At 40.6% G+C, this 25,804-nt stretch overlaps 1 protein-coding gene across 4 annotated transcripts in view; it reads left to right on the forward strand.

The window, feature by feature from the left end:
• nrap (nebulin-related anchoring protein) overlaps positions 1–25,545 on the forward strand; it is a 101,605-nt gene extending 76,060 nt beyond the window's left edge. For all 4 annotated transcript variants that reach the window (XM_072557386.1, XM_072557388.1, XM_072557387.1 and 1 more), the window contains 10 exons: positions 2,025–2,129; positions 2,222–2,329; positions 7,225–7,536; positions 7,708–7,812; positions 9,016–9,114; positions 11,224–11,328; positions 13,352–13,459; positions 13,968–14,279; positions 16,106–16,258; positions 22,833–25,545. In XM_072557386.1, the coding sequence (XP_072413487.1) occupies positions 2,025–2,129; positions 2,222–2,329; positions 7,225–7,536; positions 7,708–7,812; positions 9,016–9,114; positions 11,224–11,328; positions 13,352–13,459; positions 13,968–14,279; positions 16,106–16,258; positions 22,833–22,940 (1,515 nt within the window). In that variant the 3' untranslated portion in view covers positions 22,941–25,545. The remainder of the gene's footprint in view (positions 1–2,024; positions 2,130–2,221; positions 2,330–7,224; positions 7,537–7,707; positions 7,813–9,015; positions 9,115–11,223; positions 11,329–13,351; positions 13,460–13,967; positions 14,280–16,105; positions 16,259–22,832) is intronic.
• The last annotated feature ends 259 nt before the right edge of the window (positions 25,546–25,804 follow it).

The raw sequence follows: 25,804 nt of genomic DNA on the forward strand, positions 1-25,804 counted from the left end.
TACTCTATATGTGTCTCAGTATTATGCACCGTACTCTGTGTGTCTCACAGGTAACATAATAGCTCCTGATGTGGTCTCATAAGTGAAGCATAACCTCCCTATTTTTGTATTCAAATCTGCTTGTGATAAATAACTTTCTATTAGCCTTCCTAATAACATGATGTAACTGAATACTAGCCTTTTGTGATTCATGCACAAGACCACCTGCATTTCAGAGCTTTATAATTGCTCACTGTTTAAATTACAGACTTTTATTGTTTAGTTTTGCTACCAAAATGGAGAATTTCATATTTTGCCACACTTATGCTCCATTTGCCACACCTTCACATGCTTACCTGACCTATCTTTTGGTTTTGTGTCCTCTACACAACTTCGATTTTATCTATCCTTGCATTGTCAGAATATTTTGCAACTATATGTCGTTCCCTTCATTGAAGTCATTTATATAAATTGTAAACAGATGAAGTCCCAGCCCCAATCCTAAACACTGATTAGATTTTTCCAGCATAAAAATGACACATTTAAACCTACCTCTGCTTCCTGTTAGTCAGCCAATCATCTTTCTATGCTTATATACTACTCCTACATGATAAACTTTTATTTTGCCCAATAACCTTTGATGTGGCACCTCATCTAGTGTCTTTTGGAAATCTAAGTATTTATCCTAGGACCCTGCTTTAACTTCTGCAATAAATCAAGAGAACTGCAGATGCTGGATATTAGAAACAAAAACAGAAATTGTTGGAAATCTCAGTAGGTCTGGCAGCATCTGTGGAGAGAAAGCAGAGTTAACGTTTTGGGTCCAATGATTCCTCTTCAGAACTTGTTGAACTTTTCAATTACAGCTTCTAAGATTGCCTGATGACAGAAGTTAAGATTAGTGACTGTAGTTTCCTGTTCTTTGTTTCACTGCCTTTTTGATATGAAGAAGTTGCATTTGCTGTCTTCCCATCTAATGGGACTGTCCCTGAATCAAGGGATTTTTGGCAAATTAAAGCCAATGTGTCAATTATCTCTCAAGCCATTTGTTTTAGGACCCAAGGATGAAATCAGTCAGAATCTGAAAATTTATCAGCTCTCAGCTTCAACAATTTATGGAGGATGGATGTGGAACATTGAGCTGAGATTGAATTAAGTATTTGGGGGGAAAAGATATTCACGTCTGAAGGCTTGCAAACCAGGGCAATGATAAACCTGAGAATCCACCTGTGAAGGAATAGAACATGTGGCCCATTTAATGCCTGGGGGGGGGGGTGCAGGTTGATGGATGTCCATATTTTGGCAAGCCCGTGGAATTGAAGGTCAGACTCAAAATTAGGAGCAATGACTGCAAGTGAATTGAATTGAATTGAATTTATTTATTGTCACGTGTACCGAGAGTTATTGAAAGGGAAAATGACTGCAGTTTTTGAGAGTAACTGTAGTCAGAAAATCCATTCATCAAAACGATATAAAAGGAAAGTATCACAATGGGTAAAATGCAAAAGGAAAATGCTTAAAGAAAGCCTTCACCTTGTTGTTAGCATGAGCCTGGCAGGAAGATTTCAGCTTTCACCCATATGTCAATCTGAAAAGGGAGGCTTTCATATTATTGTCACTTCACAGAACCATAAGATGTAACAAATAGTTTATGGAATTTGGCGATCTAACTACTAATTGTATCATATAACAATCATGAATTTATTAATGAAGTCAATTATATTTCTCAGCAGTTGTCTGGGTATTCAACCTCCAAAGTGCTTGATGTACAAAATAAGGGCAAAGTTTTAACAGTACTTTTCTGAAATTGTTACCTTGATTGAATAGTTACTAATCCTAAATGGCTGTCTTTCCCTCTGATTGTCTTGAATTGTTGGATCCTAATAGCTATCCCTCCTCTCCCTAGAGTGGAATTGGCTATATTTATTCTCCGGCATCATTTGCTAAATGCCTGTTATCGAAATCTAAAATTTCATGTTACTGAATGTTACAGCTTACAGGATAAACGTGTTGTACCGGTAAATATCTTCACTATTTTTTTTCAGCGCCTATATAAAGCTGCAGGAGAAATTGCCCAACATCATTATACTCCAATTGTGGGGTCACCTGAACATATTCGGGCAAGAATTAATTCAGCTAATTTCAGTGAGGTAATGTCAGTCTCTTCAGAATTGGATAGATTCTCTTTAAACTCTAATTTTCTTTACATGTTGACTTTTTATTCTGCACTTTTCTCTTGCAGGTGAAGTACAAACAGTCATGGCTCAACCAACAAGCTCTTGGATACAAGCTGACACTCGAAGCCATTCCATTCCAGAGTGCAAAAGCTTCCAGGCAAATAGCCAGTGATGTAAGAGGCAATCTCATTTGATTCTCATGTGTAAAGTATTCAAGTATTTGTGGCCAGTTACTTTCAAAAAACAGCTGGGGGACACTTTGAGTTTGGGTACTGTCTGGATATGATGCCAACAGTGTGACACATGATGGTGGTTCAATGTGGTGATTGAACCAAGTCACTTTCAGGGACAGGCCTAAAATTCTTTTCTGATGAGCTGCCAAACAGGGTCATTACCACAGCTTGCTGGTGTTTATTGGAACAAAAATCAACGGGTTACTACAGGGAGACAGATCAGCAGGTAAGAGCATTTGGGAGTGCTGGGAAGTCTGCACCTTCTTGCCCACCCAACTTCTTCTGGATACTTAACAATTTGGATTCCACAACTAAATTATCACTGTATTTTAGTCAGCCACTTATTTGTTTTGGCCACAACAATCTCACAAAGGCTTGGCTAAGAGTTGATGCCACAGGGAAATACTTGCACAAGGTCCATACCAGCTTTTCAATAAGTGGCCATTTTTTTCTCAGGCAAGAGATGGGTGGCCTGTAGTTGGTACCATTCCCCCAGTTGTGACCCCATTGAGCTGAGGTAAAATATTTAAATAGGCTAACCAGTAACCTCTTAAAAAAAAGAAAATGATGCGAGATAAAATTTTAGCTTTCTTCACAATTGTCAACTTTGAATGATGATGGACAATTTATCAAGTCTAACAATCAATTTATGTCATTGTGTAATGTTCCTGTAATGATTTTAATATTGGTTTGATTTTCTTTTTGGAGTAGTGCTGTGAAATATTAGCAGTTTTGTTCCTGAAAATCATTTGGTCTGGTATTTGTGATCATTGGCAAAGGAATGGTGGCCTCGGATATTTCTGAGATTTGTATAAAACTTTACATTGTTAGAAATCTATTATGGATATTACAGTGGCCTTTTCAATATGTTGGATCTGTGTGGCAGACCAAGTAATATCTATCTCCATAACTGATGAATTATTAATAAGATGTGTAGACTTTGAACCCGGAATTTTAAAATTGAATATTTAATTTAGTGCCAAATCATGTTCAGAAGGGGAACTGGACAGAAGAAAGATAGGTTAAGGATGCAAAGGAAAATGCAACAGGCAGAAAGAAAGCATTTTAAATGGTTAATGTTTTTTATTTTCTGAAATCTTCAGGTAAGATTTGGAGGAATGGGACTCCTCTCTTGCAATAGTTCATTTTTGTACTAGACAGTTGTTTGGCAGTAATTAACAATCAGAATCTTGTCTGCACTGGACTGGACAAGCTCTAACATCTTCTGGAGGGTTTAGTGAGTTTTTGTCACATAAACCCAGAAGTGTCAGGCCCCTCCTATTTTAGTTTCCGGTAGCTTGCAGCAAGATCCTGTTTTGTGAGGTTCTTGGAGGAGCAGGGCAGCAACTTCCTAATTTCTGCTTTTGCTGTGTGAGTGCAGGTGCCAGTGGATGTTCAAATTACTCATTCATCACGGTGATCAATGATAGTCTCATCAATATTCATACTGCAAATTTGCTCGATGCGCCAAACGTGCCACATGTTAAAGGAAACCTGCATATTATGGCTGAGTCAGTTTAAACTAACTGGACATTAAAATGTCATCTGAAAAATAATTTTAGACATGATACTTCACTCTTTTGAAGCAAACTCAATGACATACTAGTGTTGTCATCGAGGTCACCTAGTCATGCTAGGTTTTTGCTGATTAAGTTCACTGCTTGCTCCAGTGGACCTTCCATTTGGACACTGGCCATCAACAAATCAGAGCATGCTCCATGGACACCAACCACACTCAGCCCATGTCCATGAACATTGGTATCTGACATGTACTAGCTTCTAAGAATTCCCATGGCAGTTCTGTGATCCATTTGCTTCCTAGCATTTAGTTAATTATGTACCCAAATTACTACTGCCTCTTTGGTGCCATTTGCTTTTTCTTCCAAAAATATCTGTTAGGTGGCATTTTATTAACTGATTTTGAAAGTCCAAATGTACAACAGCTGCTTCACAACCTTATCGCATCAATGCTCTGAAAGAGCTTGGTCAAATTAATGAAACACATTCGCTTTTGGTTATTGTTCCTAAATAATCCATGCTTCTCCAAGTGCGACTGAATTTTACCTTTGCGATGGTCTGTGTGGAGTTTGCATGTTCTCCCCATGTCTGCGTGGGTTTTCTCTAAGTGCTCTGGTTTATTCCCACAATCCATGATGTGCAGGTTAGTTGAATTGGCCAAGCTAAATTGCCCATGGTGTTCAGGGGTGTGTAGGCTAGATACGTTAATCAGGGGTAAAAGTAGAGTAACAGGGTGGGGGAATGGGTTTGGGTGGGATACTCTTTGGAGAGTCTGTGTGCAATTGTTGGGCCGAAGGGATCTATGCTTCTGTGATTTCCAGGACACTCCTGACTTCAATACTGTATCTCGGGCTGCAGTGGTAATCCTCGTTGTAATGCTGCAGCAAGGACACAGTGTTCAAAGTTTGGGAGAAGATTTGTACACTGTGTGCTCAGTGACACACACCCAGCTCATGGTCTGGACCAGACTGCATCTCCAGGGCTCCCAGTCAAAGCACTCACTCACTCTGAGCATACCAAGATGATGACCAAATCCCTCCCTTACATTTCTCTTGTGTGCTCTACCCCCTCAGACACCAGGCTCTCAGTATTTTGGCGCAGACAGAAAGCCAGGAAGCTTGTTGTGGTTGTCAGAAGTCCTCAATCAAGTCAAAGGAGAGAACCTTAGGTCAGGCCCAAGTGCAGTAAGTCAAGGGCAACCTCCAGTAGGGGGACTTGGAGATGGTCAGTCAGCTGGTCAGGGTGGTCGGGGTCAGTCAGCCCCTCTGGGTGGTCATGGTCAGCTCCTTCGGGTGGTCAGGGTCAGTCGGGGTCAGTCAGCCCCTCGGAGTGGTCAGGGTCAGCTCCTCAGGGTGGTGAGGGTCAGTCTGCCCCTCAGGGTCAGTCAATCCCTCAGAGTGGTCAGGGTCAGTCAGCCCCTCGGTGGTCTGGGTCAGGGGTCAGTCAGCCCCTAGGGGTGGTCAGAGTCAGGGGTCAGTCAGACCCTCAGGATGGTCAGGGGCAGTCGGGTCAGTCAGCCCCTCAGGGTATTCTGGGTCAGTCAGACCCTCGGGTGGTCGGGGTCAGTCAGCCCCTCGGGGTAGTCCGGGCCAGGGGTCAGTCAGCCCCTCGGGGTGGTCAGGGGTCAGTCAGCTCCTCTGGGTGGTCAGAATCACGATCCTCTCCACACAAGGGGTAGGGAGCAGAAAAAATGACAGTCCTTGCCTGTTTTGAATTTGTTTGCCCTTTATGGGCTGATTTCCTCCTGGAATGAGAGAGAAGTAGCTATTTAGGGGTATGAAAGTGGGTGGCACAGCTGTTACTTATGGTGAAGGTGGGGAGCTATCCCGAGTGTGCGAGCAGACAGCACCGAGGCCATGCATGGTTGGTGGTGTCAGAGGTTTGGGTTAGTGGCAGTGAGGGAAGGATCCCCACACAATAATGAGAGAGTTAGAACATGAACACTGGGGGGAGGTAGTTGCAATAGCAGGAGAGATCATGGTGACGCTCGCACTGGCAAAGTAGAGAACATCACTGACTTACTTTCTATGTTGCTGTGCATTCTTCCAGACATCTGAGATTGTTCTGACCCGGGTGGCAACCTTGGGTCAGCTGGTCTGGTGTCATGGCCTCCTTTGATAGTCCTGACGCAAGAGGGCATCCAACCAGAACCAGCCCAACCAGCAGGATCTCGAGGTGTCTTCCTGCAAAGCAGGGTGCAAAGTTTCTCTTGCCTGCCATCTCTAGCACAAACATTAGGAACCGTGCAGGGTAGCTCTGGGCTGACCGATCTTGTCTGGTTGCACAATAGCCTTTTAAAGATGGATGCCAGTGCCAGGGATGTCGGTCAATTCTGGGATATCCCGGCAGTAGCAAGTTGTTCCAGGAATAGTGCTTGGCAAGAAGAAGATAGAATTGGTCAAGAGTGATGCTGTAGATATGGGGTAGGTAGTTAATGAGACGAGTTTGGTGAGAAGTGTCACCAAGCCTTGTGGCAAGAAACACTCTTAAAAACTTGACACAACTTTTACTTTGTCAGAGTAAAAATTCAACCAACTATGTTTGTGTGGAAATGTTTCAATATTGCTAACGTAACCTTCGGTGCCTAATAACTCCAATTATAAGATGGCTAATTCACATATAGATTGCAAATGCCAATTTAATCTTATTTTGTTCAAAAGAATTTAACCATCTGGTAGTGAAATAAGAGATCCTGCTAACCCAGCAAAGTGGGGATCTGATGCTTAATAGATTTGAATTAGAAGGTTGTTTAAATTCTTATCTCTGAATTAAGAGTAGACCAACATATTCCTGGGTAGAATGAAGCAAAGTTGATATTTATTCTTCAGCTGTGTTTAACCAGAAAAGGATATTACCCTTTTCATGTTTTTTTAAATGAGGGGCACCTGCCACATCCTGTCACACTGTCAAGCTCTGTTATCAATGAGGACTGACCAGGAATTCCTATGATTCTTATTACCTGTCATGGGTGTATTGGAAAAGTTGTATGTTTGACCATCGACCCTGCTTGACTGCATTGTGAATGCTTCTTCCATGGCCAATAAGTCTTGGAGTGGGTCCTAAACCAGAGCTTCAGACTCAGGGAGTATTGCCACTAACCCACAAGACGTTAAGTAAATTTACCATCCTCTAGTAGCTCATAGCTATAAATAAAGCAAATGCCTATATTACAGATATTGACTTCTACTTGTTTTAAAGGTTAGATTAAAAGCAAGGTAACTACCTTATTAGAAAAGTTTCAGTGTGTCACCTTACCTTCTGGACAGTAATGATAGACATTACAACTCTTTGAAAAATGATATCCATTTTTCTTTCAGTATCAATACAAGAATACTTTTGTAAAGGAGAGGGGAAAACATATTGGTGCTCGAAGCATTTTGGATGACCCTAAGATGTTGCACTGCATGCAAATCGGCAAGTTACAGAGTGAAAAGTTGTACAAGAAAGAATCGCAAGACAGCAGAACACAGTTCCACTTATCAATGGACATGGTGAATCTGGTGCATGCTAAGAATGCCCAGGCTTTGGCCAGTGACTTGGGCTACAAGAAGTTGATTCATTCTTATACAGTTCTGCCGTATGACATGAAGATGCAATTGGCTAAAAAAGCCTATAATCAACAGAGTGAGGTAAATAAGTGAATCAGTTTTACCATTAAATTGCTATATAGCAGATTTCAATTGAGGGAGGAGAGGTTGATAAGTGGGCAAAGAACTCGTCACTGTACATGGAAAATAAAATGGGCTGAGGGCGTAAATCTAGCTGCCCATTTGCTGTCTATGTACCTTGTTTTCATATAGGTACAATACAGGTCGGATCTGAACTTCCTTCGAGGTGTTGCATGGATGGCACAGGGCTCCCCACAGATTGAGACAATGAAGAAAGCTGGTGAACTTATCAGTGAGGTAACATCTTTAATTGGTCAGGTTCCTGAAGAAGATTTTTTTCAAAATGATTGGTTGTTTTTGTTTCTAAGACAACAGTGATGAGACTCTTAGCTTTCGGCTGGGTTTCAGAGAGGAGAACAGCAAACTTGTCAAAGAATAGTTCGGTGAGCTCCTTGTTAGCCTCCATGCCCTTGATGAGTACCATTCTGGGATTTTCCAGCAAAATTAAGTTGGCTTGACCCCCAAGGTTGTGCCAGATTTCTGCCAAAGTGGGAAATCTCATTTGATTTTGTTTTAATCAGGCAACAAATCATATGAACAAGGGTAGGCCATACAGTCCCTTGTGCTATTCAATGAGACCATGGCTGATCTGTGGCCTAACACTACGCACCTATCTTTGGCCCATATCCCTCAATATCTTAACAAACATTTATCTATCTCAACTGATCTAGCATACACTAACATTTGTGGAAGATAGTACCAAACATCTGCCACTTTTTGTGGTTTGAAACACTTCCTAACATCTCTCCTGAAAGATCAGTCTCTAATCTTTCAACTACGCCTCCTAGTTCCAGAATCCCCAACTAGTGAAAATAGTTAATCTTTATCTAACATTTCTTTGCCTCCTGTATCTTGAAGATTTTGATCAGATCACTCCCTCACCTTCTAAGCTCTAGAGAAAATGAAGCTAATTTGTAGAAACTCTCCTCATAACTTAACCCTATAAGCCCATGTATCATGCTTGTAAACCGATACCCTCCAAGGCCAATATATTTTTCTGAAGGTGTGGTGCCCGGATCCGCTCAGTACTCTAAGTGGATCTAACCTGCATTTTGTCTAACTGCAGCATAACTTCTGCATGTCTTGTACTGCAGTCCTCTAGCTATAAAGGCCAGCATTCCCTTAGCTTTCTTGGAATACATATTGACCAGTATGTACTTTGTATGTTGTAGCAAGATACTGTCTAATTTAAATACTTTCCAATGAAACCTTTGTAGTTTGTTAATATTGCAAATTGAGGCCACTTATTTAACTCTTCTGGGCAGTAATTTTGTGAGTGGATTCCCAATAAATATTTGTGAAGACACAGTATTCTAAACCTTCTTAATTGGAAGTTACAGTTTTTCCTCACACAAATAGGGAAGAAAGTCCATATTACACATGCATAACTTTCTATTTGTTTTGGATCTTTAATTACATTTTGAATTTTTTTTTCTCCAGAAAAAATACAGACAACATCCTGATACCTTGAAGTATACAAGTGTGATTGACTCTGCAGATATCATCCATGCTAAGAACAGTTACCTGCAATGCAGCGATGTATGTTAAGGCAGAGCTTTGAAGTATCCTTTCATGTGGCAATTATGTATTAGTGCTATATCTAAATTCCATCTTTGGATCAAAATAATATTTCTGGATCAAAATAAGCAAATGTTGTTTGATGGAAGTGTACCAATTAATTTGAAGAACATACTATCCATCTTCTTTTCATTTGACTGTAGTATTGAAAATGGGTGGAAATTTATGATAACTTTGTCTGTGTCTATGGATAATTTATAGGAGTGAGGGAGCAGGACTAAGCCAAATTATAGGAACAGGAGTAGGCCATTCAGCCCCTCGAGCTATTCAATGGCTGATCTGTGGCCTAACACTACGCACCTACCTTTGGCCCCTATCCCTCAATACCTTAACAAACATTTATTTATCTCAACTGATCTAGCATACACTAACATTTGCAAAAAGTACCAAACATCTGCTACCTTTTGTGTTTTGAAATGCTTCCGAACACCTCTCCTGAAAGGCTGGGCCCTAATTTTTCGACTATGCGTCCTAGTTCCAGAATCCAGAATAAGAGAAAGCATACATTGTCAGATTGTGTGCTGCCAGTATCTTCAGTAATAACTATCTCTTCACTGTTCCTGTCCTAAATCAGTTTGTCATGACTGTGACGGGGTCAGCAGGTGGACTTCATAGATTATGAGTCCCCTGATTGGACAAGGTTAACAATTGCAATGGGGGGAGCCTTGGCTGACAGATAAGAACAGGAGTGTCAGAGGTCCTGTTCACTCTGAGAGCTGGCTCTGAGGGAGCTGGATCAGTGTTCAGGACTCCATGAGTAAATAAAGGATGACTTGATGACAGGTACTAGCCTTTCTGGAGTTATTTCCCAATTAAATGATAAAGTAAAAGCCAGTAAACAAAAAAAAAATCCTTTTATCTCCCATGGTAAGTCTGGACTGAGCTAGACTTGCATAGTGTTAATAGTAATTAGTCTGAAATAATTGCATATTGTGAATGGTAATGAGTTTGAAGTAATCGACGGGCATTAGGTTTGAAGTTAATCTTATCTTGAGGATATTCCTACTCTTGGTACCCATGGAATTTGACCCCATTACTATACGCTCAGCTTATGACCTCCCAATGATATGTTCTATTGATTCAGGCTGCGTAGACATTATGGATGTTAACTTTGGATTGAATTGGACCTGTCTTATTGTAGATAAGTGCCACCTTGTAGTATTAGATGACTACCCCCAGCAACCATTTATCACAGGAGGCAGTTGTCATTTATGATTGCAATATACAATATGAAATTAATCATTGGGATAATTTTATATATGTTCTATAGATTATAGGCTAGTTGTTGACAACTGCTTAATTACTCTTTTGGAACATTTCGAAACATTTATTCCCCTGTAGACTACCTCTGTTTATTTAATACAATTAAGTTGTGGACAAGCATCTGAAACCTAGGTTAAAACGTTCCTCAAAAACTTAGAACTTGACTACCAGTAGCTATCATTCACTTGATAATTATGTTTTTAAGCAATGAATCCTGAGCTCGATCAACATCTTAGGCAATCCTGGTACTTTTGGCAAAATAATTGCCAAATTGTATGACACTTATGCATTTTCCATATTATTTATTTAAATAATGTAGAATATGTATATTTTGAGAGCTACAGAAATATTTTATATGCAAAGTTTAGGTTGACAATGGCTTCTTCCACAAACATGTGTTTATGACTTTATCATTCTAAATATGTATTGTTTGCTCGCAAGAAGCGAATATTTGGAACTATCGTGCAACATTTTAGTTCTATCTTTTTAAAGTGCAGTCAATGCATTTAATCTGCTAACTAAATGCAGGTTAAGTATAAGCAGTGGGAAGCCTGAATTTTCAGTTACTGGTATCTTCTAACACTCAATCAACGAAAGCTGCTGTAATTTTACATTAAGCACCTTGAAATCTTATGGAGAATTTATTTCATACCTACTTGATCCTTTCTTTAATTAAGTAAAAATCTATATACTTTCATCTTTTGATCACAAGAATGTGCTAATGGCAGCTATAGTCCTTATTAGGAGAATGCAAAGGAAGAAATTAGAAGTGTAAAATGAAAGCTAATGTGATACCTTCCTTTGCAGAGGTTGTACCGATCCAGATATGCCCAGTCAATGCATAGGTGTACAATACCCCCTGACCATCCAGATTTCAGGCGAGCAAGAATCAACGCCTACAACATTAGTGATGTAAGTTGTTGGAATTGACTGTTGATTGATCATGGTTATTTTGTGATTGATTTACAATTTTCTCCTCCACTGCTAGTTGCTTATTGTATATCAGTTTATAATTGCCAGGCAGATTTGTTGAATGTTAGTAATTCACTGATGTCCTGATGTTCCTTATGCCAACACCTGTCATGGTAGCTCAGTGGCTAGCACTGCTGCCTCACAGCGCCAGGAACCCAGGTTTGATACCACCTTCAGGTGTCTGTCTGTGTGGAGTTTACACATTCTCCCTGTGTCTGCGTGTATTTCCTCTGAGTACTCTGGTTTTCTCCCACAGTCCAAAAATGTGCAGGTTAGGTGGATTGGCCATTCTAAATTGCCCATAGTATCCAGGAATGTGCAGATGAGTTAGCCATGGGAAATGTAGGGCTACAGGGATAGGGTAGGGGGGTCAGTCTGAGTGGGATATTCTTCTGACGCTCAGTGTGGACCCGATGGGCCAAATGGCCAGCTTCCAGACTGAAAGGATTCTATGACCTGTGTAAGGAGTGAACCTGTGGTAGTATTTCTGCCCCGAGTCCGAAGGTCCAGAGTATGAACTCTGCTTCTGACAAGTGGAGACCAGAGTTCTGTGATTGGAATTGTAGGTTGATGTCCAGTCATAGGGCTGATCTTTATACCCCACTGCTGGCATATCTGAAGGTAGAAGGAGTCCAAAATAAAGCAGCTGGCTGCCTTCACTCACCATGACCTGGCTGCCTCTGCAAAGGAAGGTATCACCACATTAGATTTCATTTTACACTTCCAATTTGGGCAACTCACTTGCCCTGTGGCCTACTGAGGCCCTCAAGTGGTCAATTAATGGCAGTTTAAAAGTCTCTTTCTGCTCCTTCCATCCCCCTTTGCTGGGGTTTGCCAGCCAGCTTCTACCAAAAGCCCAGACTGACTTCAATCCGGCCTCCATAACCTCCTCCTATTCAGAATCTGACTGTGGCCACAGCAGTAACCATCACTCAGTTCTGACACTGCAGCGCTGCTGAGCAATCAGATTGGGCCTGAACTATCCAGGCTTGGACTTCCTCCCAGCTGGGTGAATGTCCCACTCTGAAACATTTTAAGGTTGGTCTTGATATGGGACACTAGGTTTTGGGTGGGTGAATGGACCAACACCAGACTTTTCAGTTGTAGGTAGGGGGTGGGTGGTGTGGGGTTTGCAGCCCAGTCCACAGTGTCATAAATGCATTACTGAATAGAAGGAGGCTAGTGACTCAAAGAGCCACACCAGCCAACCCTGTTGGTCAATGGCTGTGGACATGGAAGAAACATTCTTACTTTGGTCTATCCATTTGTTAATTAATCTGTGAATTCTTCCACTAGTTCCCTTATTCTCCCAGGGAAGACTGTGAAGATATGAAAACAATAACACCTGCACATGCATGGAGAAGAGCTGAATTAGAAGCTGGAATAGTTGCCCTGATTGAAGAGTTGGTGTTCATTCAGCTAACACCACGTCGATACTACCAAGTCTTAGTGTGACGCAAGCTCCCTGCTCCTTCAACAAGCAGCTTCCCTATGATACCCTTACTACGATCAAATTTCCTGTACAATCTGTCTTAGACAGCACTCAGTTTTAACAAGTACTTGATGTAATTTGACACTGTCAAATAGATAAATAGCGAAGAGGAGGTAGTGTATGTTGTGATTTTATTTCTGGCTACTGATGTTTATTGTTAGTCTGCTGGATTCCAGTTGCTTTCTCATATGAATGTCAGGGTATACTTATTGTGGGCTGGGTTAAACTCTGAAGGTGGGTTTCCTGCAACAGGGGGTACATTTTCAGGGTGAGGCTGCTACCACTTGGCTGGCTTGGGCTGCTTTAATCTTTCAGGCAATCGTCCCTTTTGATTAGTATGAGGTGGGGCTTCTGTCCATCTCCAGGGGGATGTCCCACCTCATAGATCTGCCACAATCTTACTGAATGGCAGAGCAGACAAAATGGCTGACTTCTGCTTCTACAACTTATGATGTTCTTGTTTTCTTACAGAAAGCTTACAGGACATCTTGGGAACAGACGAGAGCACTGGGTTATGACCTTAGATTGGATGCTATTCCCTTCCAGACAGCCAAAGCATCAAGAGAAATAGCCAGTGATGTAAGAACCAATGTTTTCCTGCAAAGTATGAAGTCTTTGTTAAAGATTTTCGATTCATTTACTTAGTACTGTAACTACATCACCTTGTAAATAATAATCTACTTTTTACTTGTTGAAAGATATTGAAGATTGAAAGATTTTATTAATTAGATCTCAAACAATCTAACCAGTATCTGTTCATAAGGAATTCTGTTACAGATCTTGTAGTGGAACTAATAAAAATTACTTTGACTTTTACAATGCAATACATTGCGTTAATATCGGTGAAAGTTAGATTTTATGAATTTTCTTTCTATCAAGTAATACAGTAAGAAAGTCAAGACCTATTTGTGTTTGCACATTTATAAACAGGAAAAATACTTCCAAATACAAGGTATATAAATAGATATTAATGAAAACTCTCTTTTGTGATTTGTTAATGGTGATAAACTACACTGATGTTTCGAATTGTGCACAGACTTTAATAATGTTAGTTGGTTGTAAATAAGAAGATTTTCTATTCTCCTAGTACAAGTACAAGGAAGCATTTGTGAGAGAGAAGGGTCAGCATATTGGCTTCCGCAGTGTCAATGACGATACAAAATTGAAGCACTTCCTGGCTGCCAGCAGACTCCAGAGCACCAAAGAATACAAGAAACAATTTGAAGAAGATAAATGCAAGTACAAGTTGCACTTGGAGCAACCAGGTTTTGTACAAGCTAAAAGGAGTCAGGAGCAAGCCAGTAACGTTAACTACAGGCAACATTTACATCATTGGACATGTGACCCTGAGCAGTTAAATGTGAGACATGCCAAAGAGGCTTACAAATTACAAAGTGATGTGAGTATTAAAGCACCATTTTGATGTTGATTAATCAGGTCTTTAAGTTTGAATTGACAGTGTGAACTTTATCAAGGACAGGCAGGTTTATGTACACACAATGGATGAAGTATGGCTCCACAAATTTATTTTTGAATGCATTTACCATGTCACCTCATGTTAAAAGTTCAAAACTCTTCTCCCCAGGCATGATGTTAACAATTGTTGGACTGTCTGGAGGAGGTCAGTTAAGGCACTTATTTCCACAGTGAGGAATAGATCCTAATTGCAATGAAGTCACCTGCATTTGACAGATGCCAAACAGTAGAGCTGTGTTCCCAAAGAAGGTCTCCGAGGTACACAGGTTGCATCCTTGCCATCCAATTAACATTGGTGTGTGGGCTCCCAACATCACTTTCAATGAGAAGCCTCAGTAGCCACCCTGAAAGAATGGGTAATGATGACCCAGGCCAGGGAATGAAGAGAGTGCTTCGAAATGGAGGCCCTGTTGGAGAGACAACTAAAAATTACATTCCAAGGGCCAGACTGTCAGGCACCACTGATTATTGGGGCAAGACCTCCAAATGGCCCCCTAAGTCTGTAGAGACACCAATCCCTCCCCCTTCTTTAGGGTAAAAGCCTCCCTCTCTATTGACATCCTGGTCCTCCACTGGGGGAAAAATGATGATGAGCATGAATGATCATTCATGTTGAGATCTTTATTATATGAATTAGCTGCCTGCATTCATCTCCCCAGTAAACATCCCTGGCTGTGGGGAGACAACGCATTGTAGCTCACTGCTCTTTTCCTGTCTTCCCTGACTCCAAACTCAACAACACAAGGCCAGGAAAATTCAATCCCAAGATTCTAATCTCACAAGGAACAAAAGCAAAATGGGATTTTGTATTACTGCAGATTCTAAATGTATGTTGTTTGATTGAGCGAAGCATGATTGCTATTCAGATAATGGAGGATTAATTTGAAAGCAATAATTATGGATTAGTATCTAAATGTAATAGAATGTTCGAAGTTTATATGTAAATCAGTACCTACACACGGTGGCTCAGTGGTTAGCACTGCTGCCTCATAGCGCCAGGGACCTGGGTTCAATTCCTGCCTCGGGGGAACGTGTGGAGTTTGCACATTCTCCCTGTGTCTGCGTGGGTTTCCTCCCAAAGGTATGCAGGTTAGGTGAATTGGCATGCTAAATTGACCATAGTGTTAGGCGCATTAGTCAGGGGTAAATGTAGGGGAATGGGTCTGGGTGGGTTGCTCTTCGGAGGATCAGTGTGGACTTGTTAGGACGAAGGGCCTGTTACCACACTGTAGGGAATCTAATCTATTCTAAACAATACATGACAAGCATTGTATCAGGGTTGGAGTTCATTTTCTTTATTTTTTTTTGCTGTACCAACTCCAGTTTCAAGAAGATTTGTAGAAATTAGGCTTGCAGTTCTGATTTAGGATAGTTACTTGAACACATTTTACTATTTTCACAATAGGATCAGTAACACAATATTGTACCATTGGCCTGTTTACCTCCTCTCTACAGGTTACACTGAGTATATACTAAAAACATTATGCTACTGAACACATTTTCCATTGATTATTTAATTACAGTCAGTAAGCTATACAAAATAAATTAACTCATCTTTCATTAAATAATGTTCAGACAAATGCCACACATATATGGAAAATGTTTCCCTGTTGATGTGGTCGGTAACGGGTTCTGAATCTGTATCATTTTGGAGTCATCTGTTTGACTGTAATGATTATGTTGTCTTGTCTCCTGTATGGTATTGGGAAAGGATTTCAATATCTACTCATCCATTATTCTTTTCCTTAGGTTGCATACAAATCTGATCTGAACTGGATTCGTGGCATTGGTTGGACACCCCCAGGTTATCATAAAGTAGAAATGGTGAGACGTGCAGCTGACATGGCCCATGCACAAGGGCTGGATCCTCGAGAGGCGGCCATTCAGTTTGAACAATTCATGGCAAGTATCCGTAATATACTTTCCAATGTAATCATGGACTACTTCCATTGAGAGCATATGACTTTAATTGTTATATATTATAAGTTGGAAAATAATTATAAATAATGTTCTTGTCATCTAAATATAACACAGATGGAGTGGATGGTATCCACTTACTTCAAGATCTCTGTGGGTTTTGTTTACACCTAGATCAACATGGATAATAACTTAACATTCCTTTTTTTCCAAAGGAAACTCTTATATTTTAACAAGTTAACCAACATGAACATTGGGCAACAGAAAATTAGTACACAGAGCATATTATAAAATTCATGAATACAGAAATCTGAGTCCATATATCACTTTGAAAACTCTTTCAGGACTTATGTTGTAATCTTCTGGAAGTGTGGATTTTAATTTTAGATCACCTTGGTTTGCAGGCATGATGTCAGGGTGATGATTGCTGTCCCAGTATTCCATTGCACTGTTATCACCTGTATGTTCCTTTTGTGTTCATTGTCCACAATTGGCATATTATACACCTCCCTTTGCTGGTTTCAGTTCCTCCTCAGCGTCTATCTAATAGGTGTTATAATTCAAAATCTATGGTCACTGCACATAGATTGGAAACCTCTGAGGGTAACAATCTCCCACTATGGGATATGTAGTTCTGATGTTTTATGGTTGGAACAATTCTGCTCCCACAGGTTGGTCACACACCAGCTCCATCCTTCCTTGGTTGTTGAGGTGTGCCCTGTATATTGGAGAACTTGAATAGCTGGTGACTTGGTAAGATTATTAACACTGGCTTTCAGAACTTGATTTCTGCTGGTGTCAGGAACCCCATATCGAAAAGTATTGTTCTCAGTTGAAACATTTTGGCACAAACATCTAGTATCATTGTCCTTCACTTTAAGAAAACTGATTTTAATGGTACAAAGTATACTTTTGCCAAATCTGTTTCCTAAGGAGAATGTGTTGACAATGTCACATTGTTCATGCTGCTTTTGTCACACATATCCAACCCATTGTCAGAAAAAGTTTCTGCAGGTGCACCAAATGGACTGAATATAGTAGATAATGTGCTTGACATGGTCGTACTTGAGGTGTTCTTTGCCTGTCTGACAATTGGAAATTTGGAGACATTTTGTCGACTAAGATGAAGTTGCTTCCATTAGTAGTAAATAAATCCATGGTGATTTTGGATCCAGGGACAATGGAATCAAATGGAGGTTCTGGATGTTGCTGTGGCTGGTGGCTCAGGCATGCCTTAAATTCTCACTAGGTTTTCCATGTCATCCTTAACCCCCAGCTAATAGATTATATCACACAACAGCTATTCTGGTCACTCTTTTGCAAAACTCCTTGGAGTATTTGTGACGGGATGTTCTGGCAGAGAGCTTCAGATACAAGTACTTGTTTTTCTTTAAAGGTGATGCCTCTTAAGGTAATCAGTTCATCTCTGTAAGGCCAAATGAATCTGAGAATGTCTGGCAACTCTTTTATTGTATCAGGCCACCCTTTAATAATAACTTTCCACAATACCTTCACAATGGGTCCTTAACTGTTTCTGATTGGCATTGAGTCCAGTTTCAGTCAAAATGCAACTGATCAATTTTGCGTATATCTGCCACCCTGATGTCCATGCTGTTGATGCGTACCTCCAGTGAAACGTTTGCATTCTTGGCTTGGTTTGGCAATATGCTCATTGCATCCAAGGTGACTGCTTTGTTACCAAGTTCATAGCAGATATGGTATATTGCTGGACATTCTCCAAATATTGTTGCAGCTAGGGTATGCACCTGTTAGTGGTTTGTGGTAAGTGGTTTCCAGTGGAATGCAATCTGTTTCCACAGTGAACTGTTTACTGACCAGGTATATAAGGAATCTTGAGGTACTGACTTGTGTGTGTGTGTGTGTGTGTGTGTGAGTGTGAGTGAGAGTGAGTGAGAGTGAGTGAGAGTGAGTGAGAGAAAGTTACATTTGGTAGAGACTTCTGGATCCAACTGCAATTGCTTTGTCATCTTATATGATGCATGCTCTAGCCCTTGCTGTGAAGTGTTGATTTCCAGGATTGCCATCTATGTTGAGTCATAATAATACAGGGTCACGTTTTCTGCTGACATTGTTGAAGAGACTCAAAATGTATTCATGGTTATGATCCAAGCTGATTTATTACTGGATGAGTCAGATCTCAGATTAAAATGTGACTGAAAATCTGATGGTGGAATTGAGCTATTAGAAGCCAGAGGTATTTCTATCTATTCTAACCAAAGTCATCATGCAGGAATTGAGTGAAGCTCAGACTTGAGCTGAAAAATCCCAGACCTTACAAGGCAACTTGTCTGTGTTTGGGGTTAATCCCAAGGAAGTGAATGACCTTCAAGGATGTGATAAACAGTCAACGTTTCCTTGAGTCAGGGGGCTGGCAGGTGTGAGGGAACTGCAGAACATAGAAAAAGAAAGGTTGAGATGAGGATTTTAGTTCAAAAAACTGGTGGTTGTGATTTTATCATGCCTTTAGTTGTCAAGTATATAATTATAAAATATGTTTACTTATTAGAACATAGAATATGGATCAGTACAGGCCCTTCAGCCCTCGAAATTGTGCCAGCATACTCTAAGATCAGACTAACCTACATAGCCTTCATTGTGCTATCATCCATGTGCCTATCCAAGAGTCCCTTAAATGTTCCTAATGTATCTGACTCTAATACCACTTCTGGCAGTGCATTCCACACAACCACCTCTGAGTAAAGAACCTACCTCTGACATCTTCCCTAAAACTTCCTACAATTATTTTAAAATTATGCCCCCTCATGATAGCTATTTTACCAAGGGAAAAAGACACTGGCTAACCACTCTATCCATGCCTCTCAACATCTTGTACACCTCTCAAATCACTTCTCATCCTTTTTCACTCCAATGAGAAAAGCCCTAGCTCCCTCAATCTTTCTTCATGCCCTCCAGTCCAAACAGTATCCTGGTAAATCTCCTCTGCACCCTCTTGAAAGTTTCCACATTCTGACTATAATGAGGTGGCCAGTACTGAATGCTATGTTCCAAGTGTGGTCTAACCAGAATCTATAAATCTGCAGAATAACCTCGCGGCTCTTAAACTCAATCCCCTGCTAATGAAACCCAACACACCATATGCCTTTTTAACAACCCTATCAACCTGGGTGGCATCTATGGACATGGACCACAAGATCCCTCTATTTCTCCACATTGCCAAGAATCCTGCCATTAACCCTCTTTTGTGCATTCAAATTTGACCTTCCAAAGTAAACAACTTCACACTTTTTTTCTAGGTTGAACTCCATCTGCCACTTATCAGCCCAATTCTGCATCCTGTCAATGTCTCGTTGCAACCTACAATAGCCCTCCACACTATACACAACTCCATCAACCTTCATGTCATCAGCAAACTTATTAACCCACCCTTCCACTTCCTCATCGAAGTTATTTATCAAAATCACTAAGAGCAGAGGTCCCAGAACTGATCCCTGTGAAACACCACTGGTACCGAGCTCCAGGCTGAATATTTCCTATCTACCACCACCCCATGTCTTCTTTGGGCCAGCCAATTCTGTATCCAGACAGATAATTTCCCTGTATCCCATGCCTCTTTACTTTCTGAATGACCCTACCATGAGGAATTTTATCAAACGCCTTGCTAAAATCCATGTTCACCATGTCCACTGCTCTACCTTCATCAACCTACTTTGTCACATCCTCAAAGAATTCAGTAAGGTGTGTGAGGCATGACCTGCCCCTCACAAAGCCATGCTGACTATCACCACTGACGTAAGACTGACTGGTCTGTAATTAGAGATTAATCCTGTAATCCAGGATTATCCCTATTCCCTTCAGGAAGCACTTGCTGATAGTGCTGTACAGGTTTGTCCTGGAACAAGGGAATAACATCAGTCACCCTCTAAATCATCTGGCATTCCTCCAGTGGACAGTGAGGATGCAAAGGTCATCGCCAAAGGCACAGTGATCTCTTCCCTCGCTTCCTGTCGTAACCTAGGGTATATCCCATCTGGCCCAGGGGATTTATCCATCCTTATGTTTTTCAAATTGTTCAGCACATCCTCCTTCCTGACATCAACCTGTTTTAGCATATCAGTCTTCATGCTGTCCTCAGAAACGTTAAGGTCCCTCTCAGTAGTGAATGCTGAAACAAAATATTCATTAATAACCTCCCCCATGTCCTACGACTCCAGGTACAAGTTCCCTCCACTATCCCTGATCATCCCTACCCTCACTGGCCGTCCTCCTGTTCCTCACATAACTGTAAAACACCTTAGAGTTTTCCTTAAACCTACCCAGCAAAGCTTTCTCATGCCCCCTTCTAGCTCTCCTAAGTCCATTATTCAGTTCCTTCCTGGATACCTTGTAATCCTCTCAAGCCTTGTCTGATCCTTGCCTCCTCAACCTTATGTAACCTTCCTCCTTCCTCTTGACGAGATGTTCCACAGCCCTTGTCACTCAAGGTTCTTTCGACCTACCATTCATTTCCTTGCCTCAGTGGCACAAACCTGTCCAGCTCTATCAGCAAGTGCTTCCTAAACAACCTCCACATTTCTGTTGTGCATTTTCCTGAGAACATCTGTTTCCAGTTTAGGCACAACAGTTCCTGCCAAATAGCATTGTAATTCCCCTCCCCCAATTAAATACTTTTCCATAACATGTGCTCCTATCCTTCTCCACGAGTATAGTAAAGGTCAGGGAGTTGTGATCACTATCACCAAAATGTTCTCCCACCGAGAGATCTGACACCTGGCCTAGTTTATTGCCAAGCACCAAATCCAATACAGTCTCCCCTCTAATCGGCCTATCTACATATTGCAGCAGGAACCCTGTCTAGACATATCTGATAAAAATTGCTCCATCCAAACTATTTGAACTAAGGAGGTTCCAATCAATATTAGGAAAGTTAAAGTCAACCATGACAACAACCCTGTTACTTCTGCACCTTTCCAAATGCTGCCTCCCAATCTGCTCCTCTGTGTCTCTGTTACTATTGGGGGACCTGTAGAAAAATTGCAATAAAGTGACTGCTCCTTTCCCGCTTCTGACTTACACCCATACTGAGTCTGTAGACAAACCTTCCTTGATAATCTGCCGTTTTGCACAGTGATACTATCCTTGATTAGCAATGCCACTCCTCCACCTCTTTAACCCCTGCGGCGTCCCCTCCCTTCCCCCTCAATTCCTTTTAAAACATCTAAACACTGGAACATTGAAACAAACATTACTGCCCCTGCGATATCCAGTTCTGCATTGTGGCCACAGCACCATAGTTCCAAGCACTGATCCATGCTCTGAATTCATCGCCCTTATTCCTGATACTACTTGCATTAAAATAGAAACACTTCAATCCATCACAGTCTCTGTACGTTTGCCCCATCAAGTGCCTATCCCTCCTCACAGACTCTCTGCATGCTGTATGTAGCTGTTCACTACCTAATCCATCATCTGATCTGTTGCTCAGGTTCCCACCCCCTCCCCACCAATTTAGTTTCAACCCTCCCGAAGAGCTGCAGCAAACCTCATGCCCAGGATATTGATGCCCCTCCAGTTCAGGTGCAACAAGTCGTTCTTGCACAGGTCCCACCTTCCCTCGAAGGTGCCCCAATGATCCACATATCTGAAGCCCAGTTAGTGTGTGCTTAACTTGTCTTTTATATTGTAAGTTCCAGACACGTAAACCTTTGCATGCATTACAATTATTATGACTTTCTTTTTACTTGATTTATTCAGCAACTAAATGGTCCCTTGTTTGATTGAAGTAATTTAAACGGCAATCTCTATCATTAAAAACTGGGGCATGATAGGCAGGTGACAAATTGATAGTGTAGAAGTGAACGGATAATACCTTCTGTTTTTTAAGCTGTGTACTCCGTGAGCAACATTGGGATTGAGTTCCCTAAATATGATGCTTTAATATGACAGCAACATTTAAGAGAAAAGCACCAGGGACCTTAAGAATATCAAACATACATGAGGCATGTAGTGTCAAATGAATGTCTCAATAATTTCCACCTTCAGGTTAAACTGCACTTATGTATTTGGAGTCTTACTGACCTGGATCCATTCCTGTGGGAATCTATTCATCGATATAATGAAACATAAAACCATGAAAGTTAGAGATTATCCTCTGAATTCAATCTCCTTGAGGGTAGCCTGCCCACTTCGACACATATTGAAAGTCTGCATATCACTGTGAGAACCTTTTTCAAATGATTGGTCAGTGAACAATGTGCACCCAGATTTCTGATATAATCTCTGGTGGATGAGCCTCCCCATGGGAGCATCAAGTTAAATAATTACCCCTTAAATACAGGAAATCATTTATGGGTTTGTGTGCTCAGAACACTGCAAACGGGTTTCTTCAAATTATGTGAAGGGCATTTTAAAGAAACATAAATTTCTGAAGTTTTAAGCCTTGAAGCTATCCTTCCTACTTTCTTGACAGTTGAATGAGGGTATGATTGATGTCTTATAGAATATGACTACGACTGCAAAGTATTAACACAGAATTATTATGCATGAAGCTAAAAGCTCATGTTCCCCTCTTTATTATCAGCACGCTCAAGCAGACAGAAGTACAGAAGAATCTCAGCGGACAGATGTGATGCCAGACGCAACTGAGATGCTTCAAGTGAAAAAGCACAAGATGAAACTCACTAAATAATGAAACGCTAACACTGCTAATTGCTGTTCTCGTTGTTAAATGGCATACTTTTCCCCCAGATTATATATAAACTATATTTACATTTTGTTTTAATTTTTAGTTAAAAGCTGCGTACATAATTAATGCACCTTCTGTATTGCAAAATACTTGTTCATTTTCCATGCACTCCTATGTATTAAACAGTTTAACTTATAACTTAAAGTGAAAACATATGCATTGAAAATTGTTGAAGTGTTAAACTTTGTGTTTATACCATATGCAAATTATTTTACTATATTGTCTATGGTGGTGTTGACTAACCACTGGTCTGCAGTATTGAAGTGACTCACTTTTGCACAGGGCCAGAATCTATTCAGTGAGTACCCTAAAAAAAAGTACTATGGGGAGATTTCCTCCTTGGGTGACAAATGTTGGAGGTATGCCAATGTAACTGGCAGCCATTTTTACATTTGGACCTGATTAAAATTATTACAATGAGCTGTGGAGTTGTCCCCCTTCCATTCAGCTATGTTGTGATGTGGAGAATCAACTGATGGGCAGGAGGTTGATGGGGAGTGGGTGTGGGACAATGCAGGAGAAGAAAAGTGTAGGGGCAGCAACAGACCGAAAGAGTTTTATGAGACTTGGAGGAATGCTCACTTTCTTTAGAAAGGCTTTCAGCAATCCTTTTTAAGTGTTGCCAGTTCATCTCATGATTCTTAAAGAATGTGCATACTTTGTGCTCCACCTGTTTCGAAAAAGACTGCAATCAAGAATCTACAACAGGCATGGGGGTCCAGACTTGTTTATTTAAACAACATTCAGCTAGTATTAGCCAAGAATCCGATAATTGAAGCAGGCGATTGGATACAAATTGGAATATAATTAATGATTTGTACTAGAATATAGGAAGTATGATTAAGAAGTTGGCAGATTATATAAAATTTAGCTTTGTGGTTGATAATCATGAATAAAGCTCTTGTCTGCAGGAGGGACAGCAATGGACTATACAGATAGGTGGAGCAGAGGAAAGTTGAGTTCAATCCAGAGAAGTGTCAGGTAATTCAGTTGGGGATGGTGAACATGGTATGGGGAAGCACAGTAAACAATCAAGTACTCAGAAGTGGAGAGGAACTAAAGAACTTTGGAGTATCCATATAGCTCTAAAAGTGGCTGGATGAGGAGTTATAATGGCTAAGAAAGATATATGGGATATTTGTTTTAATTTGCCAAGGGATTGAACTGTTGATAGATTATGCTGGAAGTGTTTAAAACAGTAGCTAGGAGGTGGTTGGAGTACTGCACGCAATTCTGATCACCTCAGTGTAGAAAAGATGTGATTTGTAATTGAGAGGGATGTTGCGTGGATGGGACAATTTTATGTGAGTGTGGATTGTGTGGGCTAGGGTTGTTCTATTTCAGAATTGAGGAGATATAATTGAAATGTTCAAAAGTTATGAGGGATCTGGATAGAATGGAGAGGGAGGACATCTTCCCCTTTGTTGAGGAAACCATAACTGGGATTTGTGAATTGTAATAGCTGTAGAAGATTCAGAAGAGATTCGAGGGACAACCGTTTTCAGAAATAGCATTATGGTGATCTAGAACTCACTGCCTGAAATGGCAGTAGAAGCATAAATTGTTAAAACATTTTAAAAGTACTTGGATGCGAATTTAGTTTGCTGAAATTTATAAGGCTATGGATCAAGGTCTGGGAAGTGGGATTAGGCTGGATGATGACTCATCAGTCCCCATGGATGCAATGGGCTGAGTGATCTCATTCCCTGTTGTAAATCTCAATGATTCAGTGACTCCATCTCACCAGATTTTACCTTTTGTAAGTCACCCAGTTTCCAGGTTGGGCACCAAGTGACTATCAGTTGAGAATCCCTCATGATTAAGTTTACTTTGGGTGCTTTTCTTCACCTCTTCTTAAGCACACATTTTCTACCCTGAAATCTCTTTCTTATATTCTATCTCCAGGGAATTGATGAGAGAGCTGCTTCTTGTAAAGGTCATTAGTGAACAGATCAGTTTTTACAGCAAACCATGATAGTTTCATAGTCACCATTACTGAGACTGGATCTCATTGTTAGAGTTTGTTTATTGAATTTATCCTGCTTTGGTAGGATTTGAATCTTATCACTCCAAGTATTAGCCGGAGTCTCAGGATTATTAGTCCAGTCATATCACCACAACTCCATCAGCTCCTTCCCCCTCACTATTACTTTTATTTCTCTTACTATGAGGGAAGGATTGGTCTCCTCTCTGCCTTTATCCAGAATGGCTCTCATCTTCTAACACTTGAGTTATAATGTGAGGGTAGTTTAATGTTCTGTCTATTTTGCCATTGTGCACTGTGCATCATGGAGCTGTGCCAAATGTTTCCTACTCAGATGAACTGGCATAACCATTGCTTTACATTTTGGTTTCAATTCCTGATTCTGATAAGTTTTTTTTCATCACGGTGGGGGAGATGACAGATGGTAGTATTGGGATTGGAGGGTGTTTGTAAAATCTGCGCAGTTTTGAAGAATTGATTGTCTAACCATGTATGAAGTGAAATGTAGAAAGATGTGCATATTTTCCAGAGAAGGTAAAAAAATAAAAAACGATCCTAAAATGATTAGTTTGAGTTCTTACTAGCGAGTCTTTTCATTTGCATCAGATTTTATTGCTAAACTAAGCCATTTGTGTTATAGTCAGCAATAGCCATTAACATTAACCAGCTGGTGTAAAAGATGAATGCTTAATGCTCCTGTGAGTTGTTCTGGCTTGTAATGTGTAAAGCTAATTTCCTTCCCCAGGAAAGGGAGGGGATGGTGGGATATTAAAGTGCTAAGTCAACTAATGCCACTTATTGGAATTGTCTCAAGTGACTTAGC

This window comes from Chiloscyllium punctatum, chromosome 38 (genome assembly GCF_047496795.1).
Source record: "Chiloscyllium punctatum isolate Juve2018m chromosome 38, sChiPun1.3, whole genome shotgun sequence".
Classification (NCBI taxonomy): Eukaryota; Metazoa; Chordata; class Chondrichthyes; order Orectolobiformes; family Hemiscylliidae; genus Chiloscyllium; species Chiloscyllium punctatum.